Source organism: Pteropus medius, unplaced genomic scaffold (genome assembly GCF_902729225.1).
Source record: "Pteropus medius unplaced genomic scaffold, Ma_sr-lr_union100, whole genome shotgun sequence".
In the NCBI taxonomy this organism is placed as follows: Eukaryota; Metazoa; Chordata; class Mammalia; order Chiroptera; family Pteropodidae; genus Pteropus; species Pteropus medius.
Genome location: NW_024349798.1, coordinates 2,399,401 through 2,424,137, shown reverse-complemented (window position 1 = coordinate 2,424,137; position 24,737 = coordinate 2,399,401). Strand labels below are relative to the sequence as shown.

The 24,737-nt window shown below is 49.1% G+C and overlaps 1 protein-coding gene across 7 annotated transcripts in view; it reads left to right on the top strand.

Moving 5' to 3' along the window:
- Positions 1–777: 777 nt before the first annotated feature.
- Positions 778–24,737, top strand: part of LOC120620155 (interleukin-4 receptor subunit alpha-like) — a 39,932-nt gene continuing 15,972 nt past the window's right edge. The window contains exons 1-5 of one of the 7 annotated variants that reach the window (XM_039884689.1): positions 778–916; positions 18,714–18,826; positions 20,629–20,716; positions 22,256–22,397; positions 23,902–24,053. In XM_039884689.1, the coding sequence (XP_039740623.1) occupies positions 20,647–20,716; positions 22,256–22,397; positions 23,902–24,053 (364 nt within the window). In that variant the 5' untranslated portion in view covers positions 778–916; positions 18,714–18,826; positions 20,629–20,646. Of the gene's footprint in view, positions 917–12,843; positions 13,278–18,713; positions 18,827–20,625; positions 20,717–22,255; positions 22,398–23,901; positions 24,054–24,737 lie in introns of those variants that run through there. The other 6 variants (XM_039884688.1, XM_039884685.1, XM_039884687.1 and 3 more) reach the window with 6 other exon arrangements.

Sequence of the window (24,737 nt, the reverse complement as noted above, 5' to 3'; positions counted from 1 at the left end):
ACTGGCTTAATAGGTCCTGCTCTGTTTTACTTTCTTTTTGGGACCTCTTATTACCCCCCAATATTTTTATTCATTTAGTGTTTTTCCCTACCTTCTGGCTACGTCAGGGATGTTATTGTTTCCAGTGGTTAGTAGTCTGTGGAGCCTGGATTTGAATGCCACATGTGCTGTGTGAGTCTGAGCAAGTTTCCCCTCAGAGGTTCTGTGCCTCAGTTTCCCCATCTGTAGAAAAGGGTGATGGTAATAAGGGTTGCTGAGAGAATTAAATGAGTTAATGATACATGCAGTGCCTTAGCACAGGGCCTGTCATGTAGTACTAGCTATTGAAGGGTTGTTTTGCTATGCAAATTTTTCTGAAGCCCAGCATATTGTAGGCGTTCAGTAAACATTTGTGGAAGGAACGACACACTTGGGCACTTAGATTGGGCTGTTGGGAAGGGGAGAAGGATTAAAGTTGCCCAGCCCCCTAGCTCCAAATGCACCTGCCACCTGCCGGCTCACCCAAGTGAGGCGAGGGCAGGGCAGAGGGAGGGGCGGAGGGACCGGCCAGAACCAAATCGTCCGACAATAGTCCGAAAATGGGATTGTCTTCTGAGAGCACCTGGGAACTACGCCGAGTTCTCCGCGGGGCGTGACCTCCGGCTGTTTCCGGGGAGAAGGCGGCGGGGGAGGGAGTCTAGAAGCAGTTAGCGGCGGGGCCGGGGCAGGCAGCTGAGGGAAAAGGGTGCGCAAGCAGGCGGTGCATGTAAATCCGGGGGCGGGCGCGGGGCGGGCGCGGGGCGGGGCTCAGGAAGCCGGCCGGCTGAGTCCGGCGCTCAGGAAAACCCCGAGCGGCGCCGCCTTCCAGGCCTGGCCACCCCGGGGTCCCCACTTCCCGCTAGGGCTCCAGCTCGGTGAATGGACCTGGAACGCACAGGTAGGATTCGGGGCCGTGAGCGCGGGTCGGAGACGGGAAGGCGGGCCAGGTGGGGGAATCATCGCCGGCACTCAGCAGCTTCGGAAAAGTGCTGGGCCACCAACGGGGCGCCAGGCAGGGTGTCGCCGGGACCTCCCCGACCCGCGCGGGGACCGCCCGCGCACAGAGAGCGCCCGGCTCGGTCCCTGTCGCCCAGGGGCAGCCAAGGCGGAGCGCTCCTGGGTGCTCAGACAGCCGGTGCACCCCCCAAGCTCGTGCTGTCTGAGATGGTCGCTCGGGGGCTTGGGAACATCCGGAACGTGGGGTAAGGCAGGTCTTGGGCCACGCAGGGCCCTTCTCTGGGCAGTGAGTCACCTCTGACCCCACCCACAGGGAGTTGATGAGGATTTGGGGCCGAGAAAGGATGGGGAAAGTTTTGAAAACTGAAATTTGATACTAGGTCAAGGGATCTGGGGAAACAAGGCCCTTTTCACCTTTGGTCTCCTTATTTGAATATTATTGAATGGACCCAATACTAGCGATCATTTTCTGGGTCTTATTTTCTGCAGGCTCTGTTCTGAAGACAAAGTATTCCGAGTTAAACCTCAAAATAACCTTTCTGGTCGTGCTGTGTATGTATCGTGGCCATTTTTCAGATGAGGAGGCACAGGCAACTTAAATAACTTGCCCAAGGTGACACCCACCTAGAAAGTGTGGGTCAGGGCGGGAACCCAGACGTTAGAGCCCACTGCCCTCCACCTGTCAACAATATTTGTCAAACTACCCCATAAATGAATTCTCCAGGAATTTGATTAAAATATACATTTCCAGGCCTGGGCATTCCTTGAGCTTCAGATTCATAAACCCAGGAATCAGGATTATTATTATTTTTTTTACTTTTTTATTTTTATATTTTTATTTTTTTCAATCGTAGTTGACATACAATATTATATTAGTTTTAGGGATACAACACAGTGATTAGACATTTATATAAATTATGAAGTGATCACCCTGATAAATCCAGTACCCATCTGACATCATACATAGTTATTATAATAATACTGACTATATTCCACATGCTATACTCCACATCCCCATGACTATCTTGTAACTACCAATTTGTACCTCTTAATTCCTGCCACCCTTCACCCATTCCCCCACCCCCGATTATGATAACCATCAAAATGCTTTCTGTATCTGTGGACATGTTATTGAATTATACACAGCCTTATTAACCAATGCTAATCTGGATTTTTAAAAAAACAAAATCTATATTTTCTATAATCAGGAGACACTGAGAATCAGCAGACTGGTGGCGGATGCTGGGGTTCGCAGATTGCCCCCAGGCCAGTACTAATCCTGCTTGAATCCTAGCCTCTGCCTGTCCCCAGCTCTCTGTGAGCTGTGACCTGCCTGCTGCTTCTCCTTTATGGGTGGCCGTTTAGGAGCTGGAGCATTTGCTGGGACATCGGCACCTTTATTAAAATCCTACAGTCTGATGGGGGAAACTGAGACTCAGCTGTCCTATTTGGCCCGGATTTCCTGCACAGTCGGGATGTCTACGTCCCGCAAAGACCCTTTGCACTCAGCTAGTCCATCTTGTGATTATAGAGATGTTGAGGTATGGATTGGGAGGTGACGCCCAGTCGGTCACTCGCTCATTAGCACTCATGGGGCTCCTAGTGGGCACTCCTTCAGTGCCGTTCAGGCCACTGGAGTTTGCCCTCAAGGAGGTCTCCCTCTGGGGAGGGGGAACACAGTAGGGGTGATCAACTCTTCATGAGGCAGTGAGACAGGCTTCACGGAGCAGGGACTCCTGAGCCAGCCTTGAAGGAGTAATAGAGGAACTTGGCAGGGGAGAGTGGGAGGGAGAGGTATGCTGAGCAGGGGGAACAGCATGGACAAAGGCTGGGAGGTGTGAAGGGCGTGGCCTGTGATGCCTGTGGAGTAGGGAGAAGCCAGGGAGGGACGAGGGACAGAAAAGTGGGCTGCGTTGTAGAAGGCCTTGAAGACCTTGCTGAGGAGTAGGCCAGTGTAGTCTATCTTTGCCTGAGCCATAAAAATCACAATGCAGATTCCTGGGCTCCACCCTGGACCTCCAGAGCCAAACCTGGGGGGAGGCCCTAGGAAGGCAGCAGGGGGAAAACCACCAGTGAGTTGCCCTGGTTATAACACAACCATTTACCAGCAGGTCTGGCATGACCTGAGGATTGCCACATTCTGGGCAGTGACTCAGAACTGATGTGTCTTATACAGCATGATCCCAGGGTCACAGAAAGCCCAGGCAGGGGTGGGGAGGCTGTCGCCTAAGGTTTTCACAGTTTCCTGATTTGAGGTCAAATAAGTGAGAGGACAGAACCTTTCCTGGAGCCCTCCTGGAGGAAGTTCAGGGTCAAAGAGCCCACTGCCCTCAGCTGACCTCCATGCATCTGGGAGGCAGGTGGAGATCAAAGCTCCCAGCGGCTTTGTTTCCTCGTATTTGTGGAATTGGGCTTTTATGAGGGTTAATGGCAACATGTTTTATAAGGTACTTAACACAATTTTCAACACATAGTGTGTTTAAAATAAATGTTAATGTCTGTTGATACCTGTCAAGAAGTATAGTCTGGAGGTTAAGAGCGTGGACTCTGGAGCCAGTTTGCCCAGAGGCTGGCCTTGCTACTTACTTAGTAGCTGACTTCTCAGGACCTTAGTTTCCCCATTTGTGAAATTGTAATGACTACTTTATACCGTTGTAGTGATAATGAAGTGAATTACTAAGTGTCAAGCATACAGAACAGTGCCTGGTATGAAATAAGCACTATATATTTGTTAAATAAATAAATGAACCCCATTAGATGGGGTTTAGTCTACCTTTTTTGCAAGTCTTAGGCCTTGCCTAAGGTCCCATGTTTTGGAGTGACGGAGGGATGCGAACCTGCTTTCCTTCCCAACTTGTGTTCTTTCCCACTGTCCCAGTTTGCTGGGGTGACCAAGAGGGACATATTTCCCAGTATTACTCATGGCCGACAATGTGATGTGCCGGGTCATGTTTGGCCACACTTCCCTTTGGCTAGTCTAGAAGAGAGGCCAGTGGCTTGCTTGGACGTTTTATGAACTTGCCCTTGCAAGAGTGTAATTGAGAGAATTCCAGTGGCAGCTGGAGAGTCCTGCAGGATCCAGCATCAGATGAGCCATATCCCTGTTACTTTATTGTGTGACTTCCAACAAGACATCTCTTAGCTAGAGGCACAGGCTTGAAGACAGGGGCCCCGGCTTCGAATGTGAGTTTGCTGCTTCCTATCCGTGATCTGGAAGCAGTTGCTTAGCCTCTCTGAATCTCAGTTTGCTTGTCAGTAAAGTAGATATTGGTAGGGGGGCTGTTTAAGAGAGAATTTTTATAGGCATCTTGCCTTTGGTTCAGTAATTGCCGTTTCTCTCCCCATTTAGGACAGAGTTGCTTCTACATATCTAGCATCTGCATTTATTTCTTCTTCAGATACTTATTGAGTACCAGTATTTGCCAGGTACCATGCCAGTTGCTACTGACAAAGAGCACTGGACAAAATCCTCGTTCTCCTGGAGTTTAAATTCCAGTTGAGAAGACAGGCAATACATAAACAAATACATATATACAGATCTACACCCCTTAACTGTAATTCTGAAATCCATAAGCTCTGAAAACCAAAAGTTTTTTCATAACTCTTTGGAAGCATGACCTGATATGAACTAAACACGAGGCTCTTTGGGGGCTTCATTTTTCTTCCTTGGTGTGAATGCGTGTCTGTCTTGCTACAGAGATATTCATGTGATGAGTTGTGGAGTGCTGTTCTGGACATGTGGGGGCGGGGGTGCTTACGTCAAGTGGTATTTTACACACGATGACCTTTCTATAATCTGAGTAATTCTGAATTCTGAAACACGCTTGGCCCCCAGGATTTCACATGAGAGAATGAAGACAGTGCGAGGAGGAAAAGTGAAGTAGGCTGAGGGCGAGGTCAGGGGCCTCTCTGAGGAGGGACATTAGAAAGACAAGGGGCAGAGGCCTGGAAGAACGGGCCAGGTGGAGGGGACCATGGTAGAGGAGATCTTGTCCATCCCACCAACCCCACTTCTTGGCGCCCCGCTCTGCGTGCACAGTTCTGTCTCAGTGCGTGTGTCTGTGCCTTTCCAAGAAGTGGCGATGCCTGTGAAGTTTCATGTTTGGCTCTGACTGACTCATTCTCACTCTAGAGGTTCCCATGGGCCTCCTCACCACCTTTTTTTGTTTAAAAAAATTCAGAGTCTTGGCTAAAGCAGGCTTGGGTGACTTGCAGGGGACAATTGCTAGCTGGGCCAGCATCTGAGTGCCTTCCTCCTTTCTCCAGTGAAAGAGGGAGGATATGGGTCCTGGCGAGTGGAGGAGAGGGTGGTCCTCAAGAGTCTGGAGGAACAGGTTTCCTGAGGGACATGTGTGTAGTTCTGAGCAGTGCCTTTATCAAGGGGCTAACAGCCTCCAGCCTGCAGAGCCAGCTTACGAAGATGGAAAGCAGCATGCGTCTGGAGTGGCAGCACTAGGTTCACTGTTTACAGTCACTCAGCAAACATGCCAGGGACTGGGGACACAACAGCCTATGACGTGAAAGCGAGAGCCCTGGTGGAGCTGGTAGTCTAGTTGGGGGAGGTGACTCCATGAAGGTGACTTTTGAGCTAAAACCTGAAGTAAAAAGACCTGTGGCCATCTGGGGAAAGTGATCCTGGCAGAGAGACTAGCAAGTACAGAGGCCCCGAGGTGGAAATAGACTTTGTGTGTTTGGCCCACAGCAAGGAAGTAGATAAGGTTGGATGGAACTGAGGGTAGGGACATAGGTCAGGGAGGTAACCTGCATACCTGCATTATCTCATTCAATTTGTAGAATAACCCTACAAGGTAGCAACTGCCCTTATCCAGATTTTGCAGATGAAGAAACAGGCACGGAATGGGTTAGTAACTTGTTCAGGATCACACAGCTGGCAGGTGGCAGAGCAGGGCCGTGGACCCGGCTGCTCCAGAGTTCTCAGTCTTCACCATTGTGTTTCAACGCATAATGGAAACTGGGCTTAAATGCTGAAGGCCCACCTGCTACTCAGATCATTAGGTGCCTCCCCATTTCCCTGAGAAGAAAACTGAGGCTCATGGATGACACAACTTGGAAGGGGCAGAGTCTGGATTCAAATCCGATGTCGCTGACGTGGAAGCCTTTGCACTAAACCACTGTTCCGAGCCAACCCCGCCCCACAACGAGTAGAGTTTGAAAATACTGAATTTCTTGGTCAGAGATAAGGGAGTACAGTCACTGAGAACCATTTTGGAGAATGGAGGAAGGCCTGAGGTTTTCCCAGAGCAGCCAGGAAAGCGTTCTGCCTTTTCAAGAGAAACAGAGCTTCTCTGGAGAGGAGACACCAGATCTCTGGTCTGGCAGCCCTCCAAGCCCACAGCCACAGCCTCCTGATAGTCTTTCCTGAAACAATGGGGCAGAGGCCTTCCAGAAGCCAGATTTCTACAGCTAGACGACTGGCTAAAAATCTTTCCTGAGATATAGCCAAATTCGCTTTCCAGGAGCTTTTACTTTCTGGGTCTGGTTTTGCCCCTTGGAGGTAGTAAACTTCGCCCTATAATGACAGCCCGATATTTCTCTTTTTCAGACTATACAGCCATAGTTCTTTTAATCATTCTTCTTGACTCGGAGTTGTTAAGAGTTGAGTCTAGCTTTAGACATGATCCAGTTGGTCAGAGTCCTCTCTGAAACCCATTACTTTCCCCAAAGCCTGCCTAGTCACAGAGGAGGGGAAGTATCACCTTCTTTGATCTGGAGCCCATACCTCTGTTGATGCAACCTGCTGTCATATTTCGTAGTAGCCATATCCCACTTGGGGCTCATACTGGGCTTGCCAGTTAAAACCTCCAGATCTCTCTTCTTTATGAGCTGCATCAAAGTGTCTTCCATTCTGAGGTTCCTTGTTTAAGGCTAACAGCTGTTTTCAGCCTTTCTTGTTTTAAAATAAATGAACTTAAGGCTAAATGGCTATATATATTTTATCTGAGTACTGCTTTGGCTTTATTCCACAGGTCTTAATACACAGTGTCATTCACTGGTAAAATATTTATAATTTCTCTTTTGTTTAAAAATGTTATGTACTTTTTAAATGTTTTAAGATGGGTGGAAAGGTTTTGAAAGTTTTTTTTTTTTAATTGTTAGTTTCTAAATTTGTTGCATTATGGTCAATATTTGTGGCTTCTATGATTTCAGTGATGGAGAATTTTGAGATCTTATCTGTAGGATTTTCTGGTCAATTTTTCTGTGTGTTGTATTTTTGAAAGGATATGTATTTTCTGTTGGGTGTAAAGTTCTAGATCAAGCTTGCCACCTATAGCATTCATATTTTCTATGGTCTTATGTGTTTTTGTCTCCCTGATTTATCTTCCACTGTGATAGAGGATCTGTTCATTTCTCCTTGGTTTTCTCTCCATTTTTTTGCTTTATTTTCAAAGCTATGTTATTAGGTGCATGTAAATAGAATATATGAATAGAAAAAGGATTCATGATTTTTATACCTTCTTGGTGCATTCATCGCTCCTTTTGTCAGTATAAAATAGTCACCTTTCTCTCTTTTTATACTAAGATGCCTTCAATTCTGTTTTATTTAGTATTAATATACCCATTATCTTTATTTGTATTTTTCTTGACTAATTTTCCAATCCTTTATTTCCTTTTCTTCAACTCTAAAGTTGTAGGCCTATTATTTGACCCCATTCTTGTGGCCAGATGATTAAAAAAAAAACCTTGCATCTCAGTCTCAGCTCTGCAACCCACTTGCTTAGTAATATTATATAAGTCATTTTCCCTGTTTGATCCTCAGTTTCTTCATCTGTAAAAGGGGGATATGATCTGCTTTGCCTTTCTCTCTGGGTTTTTGTGAAAATAACTATGACAGTCAATATGAAAGGCATTGCAAATGTCCCTGTACACATATCACTCGTTGGGTGTAGATATTGGCTGGTACCCTAGGCAGCGAGAACGGCATGTGTAAAGGCTTGGAGGAGCAGAAGCATCCTTGATGAGACAGCTAGTGGCTTCCGTTTGGCCGCCTTTGGTTGGATGCCTTCTCTGTTCACAAGGAAATATGAGTAAGACGCAGTCCCTGGCTGGCCTGGAGGAACTTCCAGTCTGGAAAGGGAGAGAAATGATGGGAGCAGCTCATTATTACCAAGAATGGAAAGGATGGTGGGACAGAGGGACGGACAGGCAGAGGGGTGAGGTGGGCTGAGGGAAGAGCAAGGTTGGACCAGGAATATCCTGAGGGCGTGGCACAAGACGCACTGAGAGGCAGAGCAAATAGCCCAAGGGAAGCGTGCGAGTTGGGGGAGTCTGTGGCGTGTTTGGGGCTGGGCGGGGCAGGGGTGGGAGGATGCAGAGTTTGTAAGGGTTGCTCTTGGGCCCCTCACCCTCCACTGAGGAGGAAGGCGGTGGAGCTTGCAAAATTTTTGAAATCCTCACTGACACCATGATGCTGCTCCGCCACACAGAGCAAGTGGTGGGGTGTCTCTAGCCCCACATCTCTTGAAAAGGCAGCCTTTCACCTTCGGGGGTGCCAGTGCTTGGGGAAGGTGTGGAGGTCGCATCTGTTGTTCCTTTCCTCTTGTTGGGGGTCTTTTGGCATCGCAAGACACCCACCTACCCAGGAGGACACCAGCTGGTGATCGTAGGCGAAAAGGGACCACAAATGTGGGGTGTGGTTTTTGAAAATTGAACTCATTTCCAGCATCTAAAAATCAGCATAACATGCATAAAAATCTAGATTTTTGGCTTCTTTTGAGAAATCAAAGACCTAGCAATGGCTGCGCCTTCATTCTCACATGACACAAAGCCACCGAAGCAGTGTGGTGGCTGCCTTTTGGGACTGGGCATGTGCTTGCCACTTGTCTCCTCTCTGTTCACTGAGATCTCAGTTCTCTTAGATATTTGAGTTTGCTGTGGAGGAGGCGACTCTGTGGCCATGAAGGAGGTGGCTGGGATGGACCCGTGTAAAGGTCTAAGGGGACCTGAAATGGCATCGGGAGTGAGCTAAGGAACTTTGGGAACCCTTCCAGCCCTGAGAATGGATGGTTCTGAGATCTTTGCTGACACACCCCATTACCCTAGATTACACACTCCTCTCCCTTCTCAGCCATATTTTTTTCATTTCCTTTTTGTTGCAACATGTGTGCAGACAAGTACACAGCTTCATGCGTGAACACGTGTGTATTACCCAATCAAGAAACAAAGCATGACTGGTTCCCAGAAGGTTCCCTTTTGCCTCCCCCTGGTCATGCTCCTGACCCCCTGCTACCCCAAGGACACTATCCTAACTTCTGCTTCCAAGATCAATTTGTCTCCTTCTGAACTTTATGTCCATAGAGTTCTTATTGTTTTTTCGAGCCCAGCTTCCTTTGCTCAGCTTATACCTGTGAGACCTACCTGTGCTGTCACAGCAGCTGTCATTTACTCAGGGTCTCAGAGCTTACTTGGTGTTTAGAGATGAGCTTTTGCCACCTGCTTCATCAACACTGTCTGAGGCCCCTTCCACCCACCTATGGTCTCTTCACCTCCCTTCTACCCCACTGTGAGGCAGGTGACTGTGCCTGCCTTTTACAATGAGGAGACTGAGGCTCTCAGGGGACCCCAGCTTGCCAAGATTTCTCAGACAGCCAGGGTGGGGCCTGCAACTTAGACCTAGAATTATACTTCCGTGTCTTAGAGTCCCTGCTCATATGAGCAGCCCTGCACGTCTCTGTGTCCCTGACTGTGCCAGAAATTATATGGGGTGAGACAACAGGAAGAACTTGAGGGAGAGTACCTCACTATCTGTCTGCAGACAGAAAACGAACAGGGAGCTCTTATCCTTGTTCGTGTGTCACCGGTTTCTGGTTGGTCTAGGGTCAAAGTTGTGGTCACCATTGAGACAAGTTCACTGGGGAGGACCGAGCACACAGGGATGGAGGCCAGGTTCTAGCTTGACCACTTCCTGCCTCGTCACCTTGAGACTATATCTGAACTCCTCTGAGCCTTGGTCCCTGCTCGCCCTGCCCCCCCCCGCCCCATGTAGGGGGATTGTTTGGCTACATCTTCCATAGGAGGCTTGCAGGAGGAGCAAACACAGAGGTGTACATCAGGAGTGAGTTGTGCTGCCAGAAGCCAGAAGGTCCACATTCAAATCCCAGCCCCACCACTTACTAGCTGTGCATTCTTAAGCAGGTTCTTGAACCTTTCTGGGCCTCAGTTTCCCCATCTACAGTAGGGATGATAACTGCACCTGCCATATTCCTTGGGTTAGGGAGGAGTGGAACCCATAGACAGAAAAGTCATTGGAGAGCTCAAGGAACTGGGGACACACGGGGGCAATTGTGACTTCTGCAGACTTCAGGAAGGAGGCTCATTAGGAGCTGTGACTGTTGCTAAGATAGCCAAAATCTAATCAATGTCCTGAGGCCAGACATTATGGCTCTGCTCTTCAGGGCAGTGAGTAATAATCATGATAATGCCCCAATTACCAGCTCCCAGGAGATTAGCTCTCCTATGTGGCTCATCGGTGCCTGCATTATGGTATTAAGGGGACTCTGAGCCAGAATTAGTCAGTGTTTATTCAGCAGTGAGAGGAGGAAAATGTCAGCTTTTGGGGGCTGTAACCTTGCCTCCATCAGGGATGGCTGACCAGGCCCCTTGCACACAGCCAGGAGCAGTTTGTTCATTCATTCTTCCATTTAGTAAGTATACTTAGACCCCCCTACTCTGTGCTAGGCACTGCCCTAGGCTCTGTCACTCCATAAAAGTGAGCGAGGTGGACACAGGCCCCGGCCTCATGGGAGCCGGCCATCCAGTGGGCATTTGGACAGTGAACGGGAGGTGTGCGGGTGCAGAATGCTGCAGGGAGTTAAGTGCTGTGCAGAGAGATAAAGCAAGAGAAGGGCCCGAGAGTGATGAAGGTCGGCTGCTGGCTCAGCCTCCTCCCCGGGGCCCCCGGCACCTTTCGCAGGTGGCCACGGCTTCCAAAATCCTACATAGAGTCACTCAGATGCCCCCCGGGGTCCCCTCTGGCTGCTTGGACTTGACATGTTCACAGCCAACACGAGTGTCCACATTGCCATAAAATGGCCATTGGCACGAGATGCCAGCCTGCCCCTGAGATGGGGTCCCCCACCAGGGGGTCCGGCCCAATCGTGGCTTGTGAGAGAGGTCCACAGTCTCTGGCCCTCTCCTGTCCCTCTCGGAGAAAATCGTATCTCTCTCTGCACAACCCCGTAGCTCCAGTTAGTTACAGCTCGTGACCCTCAAATCTGTCTCGAGCCCGAGCCTTCCTTCTGAGCTCCAGGCCATGAGGACATACGGCCTTCTCGATGGCTCCCAGGGCCCACGGCTTGCTTAGACTCACTGTGTCCACAGCTCGGCAGCGCGTGCGATTGTCCCCAGCAAGCCTGCTTGCTCCCTTTCCCAGCATCACCATCTGCCGCTGCCCCAGACCAAGGCCCCCTCTTGGCTCCCAGCTGCCTCTGCCACCAGTCATCACCAAACTCTGCCACGTCCACCTCCCAAACGTGGCTGGAGTCTGCCCCTCTCGTCCAGCTCCAGCGGCACCCTCTTCTCTCCCAGCCACCTCCATCTTGCCTGGTGGTCGTCCACACAAAGGCTGGAGTGGGAGTTCTGGAAAGCAACTCCTCTCCTGCCGAACAGTCTTCGTGGCTCGCCACTGCCCTGCGGACAGAGCCCTGATCGCTTACTGTGCCTGGTGGGCAGTGTTGTTGTCTGGCCCTGCTGACCTCTCTGCTGTCGTCACGTCCTCGCCTTCTACCCGCTGTTGCAGCCAAGGGCCCGTTTCGTGGGACAGGAGCTGGGTCGTGCCCCCCACCCCTGGCTATTTACTCACTTTCACTCATCCCTTCCCTTTATCCCTTCCTCTCTTAGAACCCTGAAGAATCTGTAAAATGAGTTTAGTAATCGTACTCATCTCATGGGGGTTTCTAAAGCATCTAGAACAGTGCATGGCATTGAAGAAGCTCTGCATATGTGTAACCGTAAGAACACAGTGAAGTACACACGTGGATTTTTTGAGTGCCTGCTGTGTGCCGGGCACTGGGCTTGATGCCCTGGTGACGTGGATGAGAAGCGCTCCCTGCCCTCAGGAAGCCCACGGTGCCCTCTGTGGGACATTCATGCCCCTGGGACACCTGACCCTCAAGGACTGGCATAGGTCCTTGCTGACAGCTGCCTCTTAACTGCCTCTTACATTTTCTGATGGTGTCCCCACTGCCCGCTGCAAGCCTGTTTCTCACACTGGTTCCTCCCATGGTCCGCTCCATCCCAGTAAATGGCCACGCCATCCTTTCAGGGCCAGAAGCCCCGGAGACCTTCTTGACCCCATTAGCCCTGTTTTCCTTTCATCCACTCCACAGAATCCATTCTCTTGGCTCTGCCTTCCAAGAGATCTAGAATCCAGCTCACTCTTACCGGTCCTTCCCCACAACCACGTGCAGACCTGGCACCTGTTGCCTGAACCGGTAGCCAGTAGCCTCCTCACTGGTCCCTGCTTCTGCCCTTGACCCCACAGGCCTTTCGCACCACGCAGCCACATGGATGGTTTGAAATATGTCAGCTCACTCAATATTTGTCAAAGGAAAGAAGGAAGAAAGGCATGAATGAGTGGTCTTTCTCGCATCTATAGTACCTGGCACGTAGTAGGTGCTCAGAAAACACCTGCAACAAGAATACATGAGGGCGTGAGAGAGTGGGTGGGGGCCTGGAGGAGCCAGTAGGGACACGGGAGCCTTGTGGGCTCTGTTGGCTGAGGTTCCTGATTCTTGCTCCTGGTAGCAGTAGAACCAGCCTGCTGCCACCTCTTCTCGTCACTTGCTGGGTGGTGTAGGCAGGCAGAGCCTAGGCCATTTTGGGGCCTTGGCCTGGCCTACCTCACCATCCAGGGTGGGGCTGCTGACGTGGCTGCCTGTTCTGGGAACCCCAGGCAGGCAGCAGTTCCAGGAAAGCTGCTGCCTCAGGGAGAAGTGTGTCCCTGGCCCCCAGCCAGATCAGCCCAGCTGTTTGAGAGGCCAGAGGAAGCTCCAGGCTGGCTTACAGATTGTGGTGGAGTCTCAGGGATCATTGGCTCCTCGGAGCCCACCACAGCCCCTGCTGTGTTGCTGGCTTCCTCTCCACATGCCTCTTGTCATGGGACTGACTGCATCTTGCCTGCTGATCCAGTCTCCACCCTCCAAGCCGATTGTGGTCAAAAGTAGAAAGAGGAGCAAGAGGCCTGTGCCCCCCCTGGGCTCGGGAAGAATCTCCTTGGTCACTTCTGGACTGCTGCTGGCTTCCGGCATTTCGAGACTTGCTACTCATCTACCCCCAAATAAAGAGTGAGTTAAGTGTGTTTCTCTGCCAGCAGGAGTGTTTCCCACTCTGGGCACTTCTGCTGTCTTTCCGGCTCAGACTGTCACTGACTATTTCGTTTCCTAACTCCATGACCTTGGCCTTGTCAGTTGCCGTTTCTCGGCTTCAGTTTTCCTCTTTGGCCAATGATACCACATCCCAGGGTTGCAGAGACTGCATTTCAGAGGCAGCAAAACACAATGGTTAGGCGCATGGATTCTCGAGTCGGATCACCCCGGTTCAAATCCTAGTTCTGCGACTAATCTCTCTGTGCCTCGGTCTCCTCATCCATAATATGGTAATTTTAATGGCACCTACGTCATAGAGTTGTTGCGAATAGCAAATTGATTAATACATTGTAAGCACCAAAGACAATGCCAGGGACTACATATGCATAGCAATTATTGTGGGCAGAAGCTTGGTACATGCTCCCTGTTTAAAAAGATGATTGAATTTGTTATTGTCGAATTTTAGCCAGTCATTCATTTAATAGATGTTTAATGAGCATATACTGTGTAAATGGCGGACACTCTTTAGGCACTGGGGACAAAACAGTGGCCATGGCAAGCATAAAACTCTGCCCTTGTGGGGCTCGCATTCTCATGGGGGTAGATAAACAATGCATATATAGCTAAAAGTATCATTTAAATGTTACAGGTTATCTTTATTTTCTCAACTTCATGAACAAGCAGCAGAACGAGAGGGGCTATTACTCCTTTGCCTGTTTTTCTTAAAAGCATGTTTGTCTTATTGATTTGTGAGACCTCTTTCTATATTAACCCTCTGTCATGTAGATTGCTACCTTTTTCTGGTCTTTTGCTTGCTTTCTGTTTTTTTTTTTTTTCTTTTTATGGCCTGTTTTGACTTAGGGAAGTTGAAAATTTTTGCAGTCAAGTTTTTCTCTCTTTGCCGTCTACATCCTATAATAAAATAAACATTCACATGTAACCTCAGTGATATGATTAGAGATGGTGATAAATATATGGCAGAAGTAAACAGGGCGCTGTGATAAGTAATAGAGGGAGCCCTCCTTAGGCATGGGGTTTAAAGACTGTGAGGGAGGAAAAGGCTGGGAGTGTGTCGGTGTGCTCAGAGGCAAAGACTTGTTGCAGGGGGAGAGGGGATCTCCTATACTCTAAGTTTCCTCCACCAGTAACTTCTTACCAAACTGTAGGACAATATCCCAGCCAGGATACTGATGTCGATATAATCCACGCTGATCTTGCTCAGATTGCCCCTGCTTTACTTGTACTCATTTGGATGTGTGCATGTCTTTAGTTCTGTACAATTTTATCACATGCACAGCTTTGTGTCTCTACCACCATGGTCAAAGTTAAGAACAGTTCTGTCATAAGGATCCATCCCTGCGTTGCCTTTTATGACCGCACCGACCTCTCTTCCTGCCCGCCCCCCTTAACCTCCCTGACAACCACTAATCTGTTCTCCCTTTCCATATTTTGTTATTTTAAGAACGTTACATAAATGGAGTCACACAGTGCACACCCTTTTGGATTGGCTGCTTTCACATCTGGGGCTGGATTGTATTGTGAGTCAGAGAGGCTCCTCTTGGGTGGGCACAAACTCTGGGGGTCTGTGGCTCCTGGGTGAAGAAGGCACCCTTCAGGAGCCAGAGGCCAGTGAAGGGCATAAGTAGGCAAGCAGTTCGTGGCCTGGTTTCCGATTTAAAAATGACGGGCTGACTCATTTCTGCAACAACTGCTGACTGTCCGCGCAGTCCCCCATTTCATTATTCTCTCAGCCCCAGAGTAGGTTTTTGAAAAATCTTAAAAACCCTCAAAAAACTGCTGATCACCTGGAGGAGGGGCCCTTTGACTTGGATTCCTTACTTGGGCTCGAGGGGTCTGTGAATCCCTAAAATAGAATGTGGAATTAAATGTGTATACTTTTCTAGAACGAGGGTTTGGTGTTTACATCAGCTGTTCAGATGGGTCAGTGATGTACAGAAAGGTTAAGGGCTGAGGCTGGGGAGCCTGACTGCCCCTGTTCAAATCCCAGAACTGTCACAGCTGTGCAGCCTCAGGCAAGTCACTTAACTTTTCTGTGCCTTGGTTTCCTCATCTGAAAATGAGGAGAAATTATAGTACCTGTTTCATAGGGCTGTTTCGAGTATCAAGTGAATTAATATGAGTAAAATATGTAGAAGGCAACGTGGTATGTGGTAAATATTATATGTTTGTTAAGTGAATGATGAGTCTGCAGGATGTAGGAAGGCAGAACCTTTAGGCACAGACTGTCTAGGGCCTCTGGGGTTTCGGATCCTTTCTTTGTCAGTTGTCATCGTCTCAAGTTTCAAATCAGTAGTTCTTCCAAAGGGATACACAGATATGGTTGGACATTGTCACCTCCCTTGTCCTGGATCTCATCTCTCTGTTAATATGGCTTTAGTTGGCTTTTTTGTTTGTTTAAGCTGCTGTTTCATCTCTGGCTCATGAGGAGTTTGTAGACAATAAAAGCCCTTGGCCCTTTCTGCTGCTCAGGCAGGCTTTCTGGTCCTATGCTTGGGCAATTGATGTTCAAAACTGACAAGCAGGGAGGGCGGCTCTTCCTGGATCATTTCATTCATCTTGCTGGGTTCAGCCTGTGGTTCTGGGAGAAGTTGAAGGCGTTGATGTATTGGAATGCACCCTGGGCTCAGAAGCCAACAGACTTGGGTTCTGGCTCTAGCTCTGTCCTCTCGCCAGCTGTGGGACTTGATGGGCAAGTTATTTGATCTCTCTGGCCTCAGTTCCCACAGGCGGAAAGTGGGAATAACAGCCCATCTTGCAGGGTTCTTGGGTAGATTCGATAAGGTGATGCTTCTGGTGCACTTGGTAAAGTGTCATGCACAATGTGAGTACCTGACAAATAGGATTTGGTTTACCCAAATCCTTGACTTGACACAAGGAAGTTGTTTCCGGTAGTCTGGCTCTGCTCAGCCATGACCTGGGGATGAGCGCCCCGTCCGTGGAAGCGTGCGACAGACACTGGACTTCGACATGTCAGAGATGGGATATTTACAGGGCATCCTGGCCCAAGTTGGCAGTTGAGCTAGGCAGATGACCCCTTAGACTCCTCCCAACTCCAGCAGGTCAGGAATTCGTGACTGAGAAAGCGAACTTGAAATTGTTTCTTCTTGCCACATGCTTGACCCGGCTCACTTGATAATTATTATTTTTAATTCTTTTACTTTGTCCTCTGTTCCTTTTCTCTCATTGCATCTGTTAGCATGGTTTCCCCTGAAGTGCAGCACCTGCTTGTCCTTGTGAAGCCAGCTGGCGCGCGTGTATATGAGCATGCGCACACGCCCACATCCAGATGTGCCCTCTGAATCAGATCAAAGATGACCCCCGCCGACTGCCCTCAGTGTTTCAGCCCACCCCGATGGGCTTGCTCTACTCCCCAGGCCCCTTTGCCATGATAGCCCTCCTGCTGTGTGACTTTGGACAGGCATCTTGGCCTCTCTGTTTCTCTTTATGGAAAATTGGGGCTAAAGTGACACTTTTGCCATCTCTGCCACAGGATGCTGTGGACATCTGTGAACTTGTGAGAGGGAAAGTTACTAGGACTTTGCAGAGGAAACTGGTGTCACAGACTCACCACCATACTCCCACCCCTCCTTCATTGGTCTTCAGTGTGGCTGCCAAGAGGGCCAGTTGGGGCTTTAAGCGGATGCCCAGTCTACCCCTCGGGAGAGATTTCCAGCCCTGTGCCTAGCCGTTAGGGGCTCCACATCATATCCAAAATGACTTTATTTGACAGATATTTACCGAGCACGAGCTATGTACCAGGCATCCATGTAAGTCCTAGAACTCGGCAGTGAACGAGACGACCGGGATGGCAGACACTTGAAAGATGACAGGTCTCCCACATGCTCCCTGCCTTTTGTCCCCATGGCTCTTTATAGTCTGCCCCTCAGTTTAGGTCTGTCTGTGCTCCCCTGGGATGTGTGTATTTGGAACTCTGGAGAACCGATGTTGTGTTCCTGTCAGGGAATTGTTTCAGAAAGCTCGTGACCTTGAGCCATCCCATTCCTGGTGATGTTAATGTTGACCACTCGGTTAAGGTGGTGCCTGCCAGGTTTCTGTATAGAAAGTTATATACAATTTTATGTATTTTGCATATATAGTATGGAAAATTTTAAAGTTAATAAATAATATGGGGCTCATGAGGAGATACTTAGAGGCTGCCATGGTGAAATAGAACTGTCTCTTCTCCCTCACTTATGATCTATATTACTACGGGCCCATGCACCCCTATTTTAACTCCAGGGGTTACAGTTGGTTAATTAAAGTTTATTGTGATGCTTCAGTTGTGCCCATTTTGGCCAGTGGGAACCTGCTCAAGCTAGCTCCTGTGTCTTTTTGATGTGTCCCCAGCATTCTTGGAGCACGTCCTTACTTTCTGGCACAACGAGAGTTCCAGGCTTGTTGTACTTGCCTTGCTCCTGGAGTCAGCCATTTGGCTAAGGAGCTCTGGTTCATTTCAATGCAGAACACTGTTTGGAAGCCAAGACCTGGACCCCGATAATCAGATGCACTGCTGGATCCTGGACTGACATAGGGCATTATTGAGGCAATTAGCAAAATGGAAATAGGGTCAGAGGATTAGATGGCAGTAACGCATCGGTGTTCATTTCCTGATTTTGATGGTTGTATTGTGGTTACGTAAGGGAATGTTCTTTTTTTCTTGAAATATACACGGGATATTAAGGGGTAATTTATTCATTGTGAATAAAAAAAATAAAATGAATGAGAGAGAGAAAGAGAGAGAGAGCGAGAGCGAGAGCGAGCGCGCATGCGCACACGCATGTGAGCCTGAGAGAGACGGAGTATGGATGAAGGGACAGTAAGAGGAGAGGTGTGGAGGTGGAAATGAGTTGGGAGTGTCTGAAGAGCAGCAGGAAGTGAAGGCATGCCGGTGGCAAGAGTGCTTTGCACAGGTGCTGGGGCCGGGGGAGAGGGCGGTGGCCCAGCTGGGTAGAGCCTTCAAGTGGGGCGAGGTCTCTGGAGCTTCCAGCAAGGGCTTGGGGCTTCTGATCAGTGGCCTTAAGCCCTTACCTTTCTCCAGAATCCATGCAAAGTGCTTTAGGCCCGCGCCTCGCATCCTCTCTACAGTACACCCCTGAGGTGGATCTTGGTATCATATCCGCGTTTCAGGTAAAGCACGAACAGCACATAGCTACCAAGTAGCAGAAGGAGGCCTGGCAGCTGCTCTGTTAAGTGTGACCCCAAGATAGAGACCCAAGAAATGGGGCGAGTTGAGCGCTGTCAGCATTGGTGGGACATTGCTTTGTAGGGGGCATTTGGCATCATGGGCCAGGAGTGTTGGGGGAAGTGCACACTCCGTGACCTGATGGGATTCTTCTGAGCTTTGGCCTTAATCATAATAAATGGTGACATGACGTGAGCTGTTTCTGTGTCCAGGTCACCATTTGAGGACTCCACATGTGTTAGCTCATTTACTCCTCACAACACCCCCGGTGGAATGGAAACTGAGGCACGGAGGGGTTAAGCAGCTTGCTCAAGGTTCATAACGGGTAAATGACAGTAGGTGTTTAAACTTAAATAATCAGAGAAATGTGTAGTGGTGGTTCTCCAGGGATGGGCACAGAAACCACACTGTGTACAGTAACAAAGTAACATAAATAATAAATAAGGCTAAAATGCAATGGTGGATACACAGCGGAACACTACTGATCTGATGTTTTGAATCTAAATTTAGCGGCATGGAATGATGTTAATGATACAGTAATTTTAAAATTTAAATTTTAGTGTGTAGAGGGTGCTGCTGTTTTGGTAAATAAAATTCATATTTATCTCCCTATATTTATAGCAATGAATCCGAAAGAATAAATACTAATATGTAAATAGGTTATTGCTTTTTGGGCCTTATGATTTTGAGGGGATTTGAATTATTTTCTTTTTAGGCGTCTGTACCTTCTTATTTTTATTCCCCAGTCATGTCTTGTGGGATGTCGTTAACACAATAGGGGCAGTGCACGATTCCGTTGATATAAACTCTAAAACAGTCAGCGTCATCTATGGCAGGGATCCCCAACCCGCAGGCTGTGGACCAGTACTGGTCCAGTCTGTGGCCTGTTAGGAACCGGGCCACACCACAGGAGGTGAGCAGTTGGGGGAAGAGGGTGAGCATGCCAAGCTTCTTCTGTATTTGCAGCCGCTCCCCAGTGCTAGCATCACCGCCTCAGCTCCACCTCAGATCATCAGGCATTAGATTCTCATAGGAGCACCAGTCCCCAGTGCCAAAAAGGTTGGGGACCTCTGATCTGTGGGGTTAGAAGTCAGGGCAGAGGGATAATAACTGAGGGAAACAATAATGCTGTGTAACAAGCACAGAACCTCGGGGCTGCACTAGAGACACTTAGCTTGAGTTTGAATTTGTGGGGCTCAGTCACCTAGGCTTGGCTGATCGTGGGGGCTCACTTGTGCATCTGAGGTCAGCTATGAGCCCTGCTGATGTTGTGTGGGTTCACTTGCATGACAGGGGTGTGGCTGCTTGTTGCTTAATGCAGGATTCTGCATGTCACTGTCCTCTAAAAGGCTAGCCCAAGCATGTTTTCAAGGCAGTGGTCATGTCAGAGCAGGCCTCTGCATGCCTCACTTTGGCTAATAGTCTGTTGGCCATGGTAGTCACATGGCGAGCCCAGAGTCCAAGGTTGGAGAAAATGCCCTGCCCAGAATGGTGGTGGTGGGGGTGCTGCAGGGTTACGTGGACACAGGAGGAGTGAAGAACTGGGGCCATTACTGTAGTCAGTCTAATACACTCACCAGCATCATTGCTTGGATATGCCTGCATGTATTTAACCAGCTCTGTAAGGCTGCACAGTTAGACTAGCATTTCCAAACTATATTTCAAGGAATTGTAAATCTTTCAAGGGTTTTGACATGCACACATATAAGAACGAAGGTTGGGTATGGAAATAAATTTGATAAGCGTTGAGTTAAATGAAGAAAAATAAATTTCCTTACTGCAGGACTTATTAGAGCCTTTACATGCACTGTGCATTATGAACTTCCAAAAGTCTGAGGGGTTGCTCAAACTTAGCAGGCCATGGGATTTTTTTTTCAAGAAGCCTCTCTTTGTTCAGGTTCTTGTGGCTCTCACTCTGGGCTTTGAGCATCTGGATTGGGTTTTGTGCTTATAAACAGAGCTCTAATGAACACGGAGGGCTCGGCTCATTGCTGGCAGAAACACAGATGGCTGGGGTTGGGCGACAGTTGCGTTTAGAGTAAGGTGGGTTCTGAAGACTACACTCAGGATGATGGGGATGATGGGGACCACAAGTCGGCACTAACCTGGCTAACTTTCTCTCAGCAGGTGCCTTAGGATCTCCCAATGGGGTGGCTTGGCTGTGGGCTCATGTTCCCTGTGAGCTGCCTGATCCTGGTGTGGGTGGCAGGCTCTGGTAAGTCACCACCTCTCATTCATTCATTCAGCAAACATTTATTGACTATTTACTTGCCAGCCCTCTGAATAATCAGCGAATAAAACAAAGATCCATGGCCTTAAAGAGACTGCATTGTAATGTGATGAGACAGCCAATGACAAATGGTCCTAATTATAAGTAAATTCTAAAGAAGGTGATGGAGAAAGAGAATACAGAACAGAATAGGAGGATTGGGAAAGCTGGATGGAGTAGAGGATTGCAATTTAAAATATGTGCTCGAGGAAGTCCTCATCGAGTGGCAGACGACCAAGCAAAGACTTGGAGGAAGTGGGAGCCATGCAGGTATCTGGGGGTGGAGGATCTCGGGAGGCCCGGGCCGAGAGCCTGCCTGGAACATTGGAGGAACTGAAGGAGGCTGGTGTGGTGCAGGCTGTGAGCAGGAGGAGGGAAAAGATGAAGTCAGCGGGGTGACAGGGTGACCAAGTGAAAACGGAACTTGCAGGGTTTGAGCAAAGAAGAGACATGACCTGTTACATTAAGGACTCCTTCTGTTGTAAGTACAGAGTTGGAAGCCGGGAAGCCAGAGAGAAGATGCTCAGTAAGCTGAGTGGCTTGGCCTAGCAGAGGAGATGAGAGGGGTTGGCCTCTGGATCTGTCTGGGAGGTAGATTTGAAGACAGATTGGAATTGAGGTGAGAGAGAGAGGTGTCAAGGATGACTCAGATTTCTAACCTGAGCTGCCAGTAAGGACAATGGTTGTCATTTCTGAGATGCAGAGGAATCAGGAGTTGGTTTTGGAGATAAGTTTGAGGTATTTATTAGATATCTAAGACTCTCCTTAATGTAGTAAGTCCTTTATCCAGTGAACAAATGCAAATTGATGGTGGTGGTGATGGGGCTGGTGCTGGGCACCAGAGTAAGATGGTGCCTGCTGGTCAGGTGCTGGGTGGTCTGGAGCTAGGGGGATGGAGCTCAAATGATTTGGCAAACCCGATAAATATCCTGCCAAGTTTAAATGCTGACTGGCTGGAAGAAGTACCCCAACTTCTCATCCCGCCCTTCTATGTTGGCCGAACCCAACGGGAAGGCAGAGAACGAGGGCGTCTGTGTGACAAAACCTTAGGGATCAGCCTCTGAGTGCAGAGAATAGATGGGGGTGGGAGCAGGCCCAAGGATAACAGCGCCTCCCCTCTCACACTGCTGTAGGGCAGTTGCCCGTTGGCAGGGTAGCACTCCTTAGCCTGTCACATATTTTCCCTTTGATTCGGCCAAGGGCAAGTAGTTGAACTGCATAAATGTGCACTTGACGTATCCCCTCTGATGGATGCTGCACCCCAGCTTCAACAATCACCCCAGTGCGACTTGGGAAGCTGCAGGGGCCCTGGTTCTGGCCCAACTCTGTGAAGACGGGCACATGGCTGTGCCCGGGACTGTGGTTTCCTTGTTTTGTGATGGGCTCCTTGGTCCTGTTCGGGCTGGTTTCCCACTTTTCCTGGGGATGCCTGTCCCTCTTGCTTGTTGGGCTTTGGCCGCTCAGAGCATTTCTATGTCTCTCCAGGGAGCGTTAAGGTCCTGCATCAGCCTACCTGCTCCTCCGACTACATCAGCACCTCCACCTGTGAGTGGAAGATGGACGGCCCCACCAACTGCAGCGCCGAGCTCCGTCTGTCCTATCAACTGTCCGACGATCTGCACTCTGAGTAAGCCTGTGTGAGAGCGTGGAGGTTGGCGAGGTGGGCCCTGCGAGTTTGCCTGGTCTGGGTGGTGCCCCAGAGTGTATGGAGCTTAATGTGGTCCACTGTGGCTTCCTGGGCATGGGGTTACAGGAGGAGTGTGAGTAATACACAGTGAGTGTGTCACGATGCTCCAAGTGCACCGTGGTATGTGGGTGTGGGTAGAGTATTGGACTAGACTGGTCGTTCTTAAACATTTTAGTCTCAGGACTCTTTATCATGCTTAAAAATTAAAAAAGCTTTTGTCTAAGTAGCTTGTAGCTATCTATATTTACCATATTAGGAATTAAAACAGAAAATTTGAAGCTCAACAGCACACGTGCCCACATTCAACAGGCCATCACAGCAATGACATCGTCACACATCATGTAACCTCTGGAAAACCATACTCTATGCTTGTGAGAGAGAGAGTGAAATGGCAAACAACGTCTTAGTATGATTATGAAAATAATTTGACCTAGTGGACCCTTGGTCCACACTTTGAGACTCAACAGGCTAGACCGTTGTCTGGGGGTACAGTGTTAGCAGTAGAATTCACCATGGAACGTAGGATACATTGATCCCTGTAGTTCACTGGAATAATCCATGTACATGGGGTACTGTTACATACAGGCGGTGCCCAGAACACGATCAGGTACACAAGGCACGCAGTTCTAGGCCTCACTGGAATATACAGCACACGGGAATGTAGGGTACACTGACAGAGGTGATATTCCACCATATACTAAGGAGGATGGGCTGTGCTTCTGTATGTGATACATGCACCTAGACCAGAGACCACAAACTGTGGCCCATGAGCCACGTTGGGCCCACCGCCTGTTCCTGTAAATAAAGTTTTATTGGCATAAAGCCATGCCCATCCACTTACATATTGTATTTGGCTAGCTGCTTTTGTGCTATGTCAGCAGAGTTGTGTATTTGGGACAGAAACAGCATAACCCTCAAAGCCCCAAATATTTACTTTCTAGCCCTTTACAGAAAAGGGCTCTCCCCTGGCCTAGCTCTTGAGATGCGGGGTTGACTGTTTTTGGTGGCACATTAGGATTATTCCGTGGTACACAGGGAGTGTGCCAATAGGGAGCATTCCAGGGCATGCCACAGGCTTCTGGACACCGGGATAAGCTGTGCCCCCAGAGGTGTGCTGGGACATACGGATATCTTGTTACAAATTCTTTAATGCCACGGGTTCTTCCCTTTCACTGGCTTTTAAGAATGAGCCAGGTCCTGGGACCAAGGCTGCGGCAAGGGGCATATAGAGTCTATGGTGGGTGTGGTGAGGGCCTGTGGCTGGCAGGGAAGGCAGTCTGAGTCCTTGTCCCTACCATACCCTGGGCGGCCAGCTCCCAAGTCTCCAGATGTGGTCCTGGAGGCAGGACGACCAGGAAACTGGAAGAGTATGTGGTTCCTTGAGGCATGTCTGGGGGACACCTGTGGGTCATAAGACCTGCCTAACGCAGCACTGTGTCTGCAGAAACCAAACGTGTGTCACCGAGAACAGGGCAAGCGCCGTGTGTGTGTGTGACATGCTGATGGAAGATGTGGTCTTTTCGGACACCTATAAGCTGGACCTGTGGGCTGGGAAGCAGCTGCTGTGGAGTGGCTCCTTTAAGCCCAGTGAGCATGGTGAGTGGGACGGGGCTGCTGGTGTTCGCACAGCCAGCTGGGCTCTGGGGCCGGAGGGGCAGGCTCTGTTTGGGAGGAGTCCCAAGTAGCCTCGTACCTTTTCCCAAACTTGATGGGGTTCTTGCTCCTTTCTGGGTCTCAGTCCTTCCATCTTTGAAATGGGGTTGGGTTCAGCAGTACATCAGGCCCCCTTCAAGTCAGATATTTCAAACCCCTGAATTTAAGTGCCCCAATTGGGGTGTCGAGTTCAGCCATGTTTGATGGGAGACATGCTTGCTGCAGATCAAAGACTTAACCAGGGAACCATCCTTGCTGCCTCTGTGGACTGCTCAGCTGTACTTCTTCAGACAGTCTAGACTTTGGAAGGCCGACCTTATCCTGGTACACCCAGAGTCCCCGCAGGCATTCCCCATGAGCTGACTGGGGTGTAATGACAGGAGTTTAAAACACCGTTTATTGCTGTGTGACCTTGGGCAAGTCACATTACCTCTCTGAGCCTCAGTTTCCATAAGAGAGTTATTATCCCCTTTTTTCAATTGAATAAACTGTAGTACAGAGAAGGCAAGTAACCTGCCTATGGTCACACAGTTGCTAAACAGCAGAGGTTGTCTGTCACGGGTCTCTCACAGAGCTCACAGCCTTCACCACTCCATCAGCAGTTTCTGAAGGGCTTACTCTTCCTGC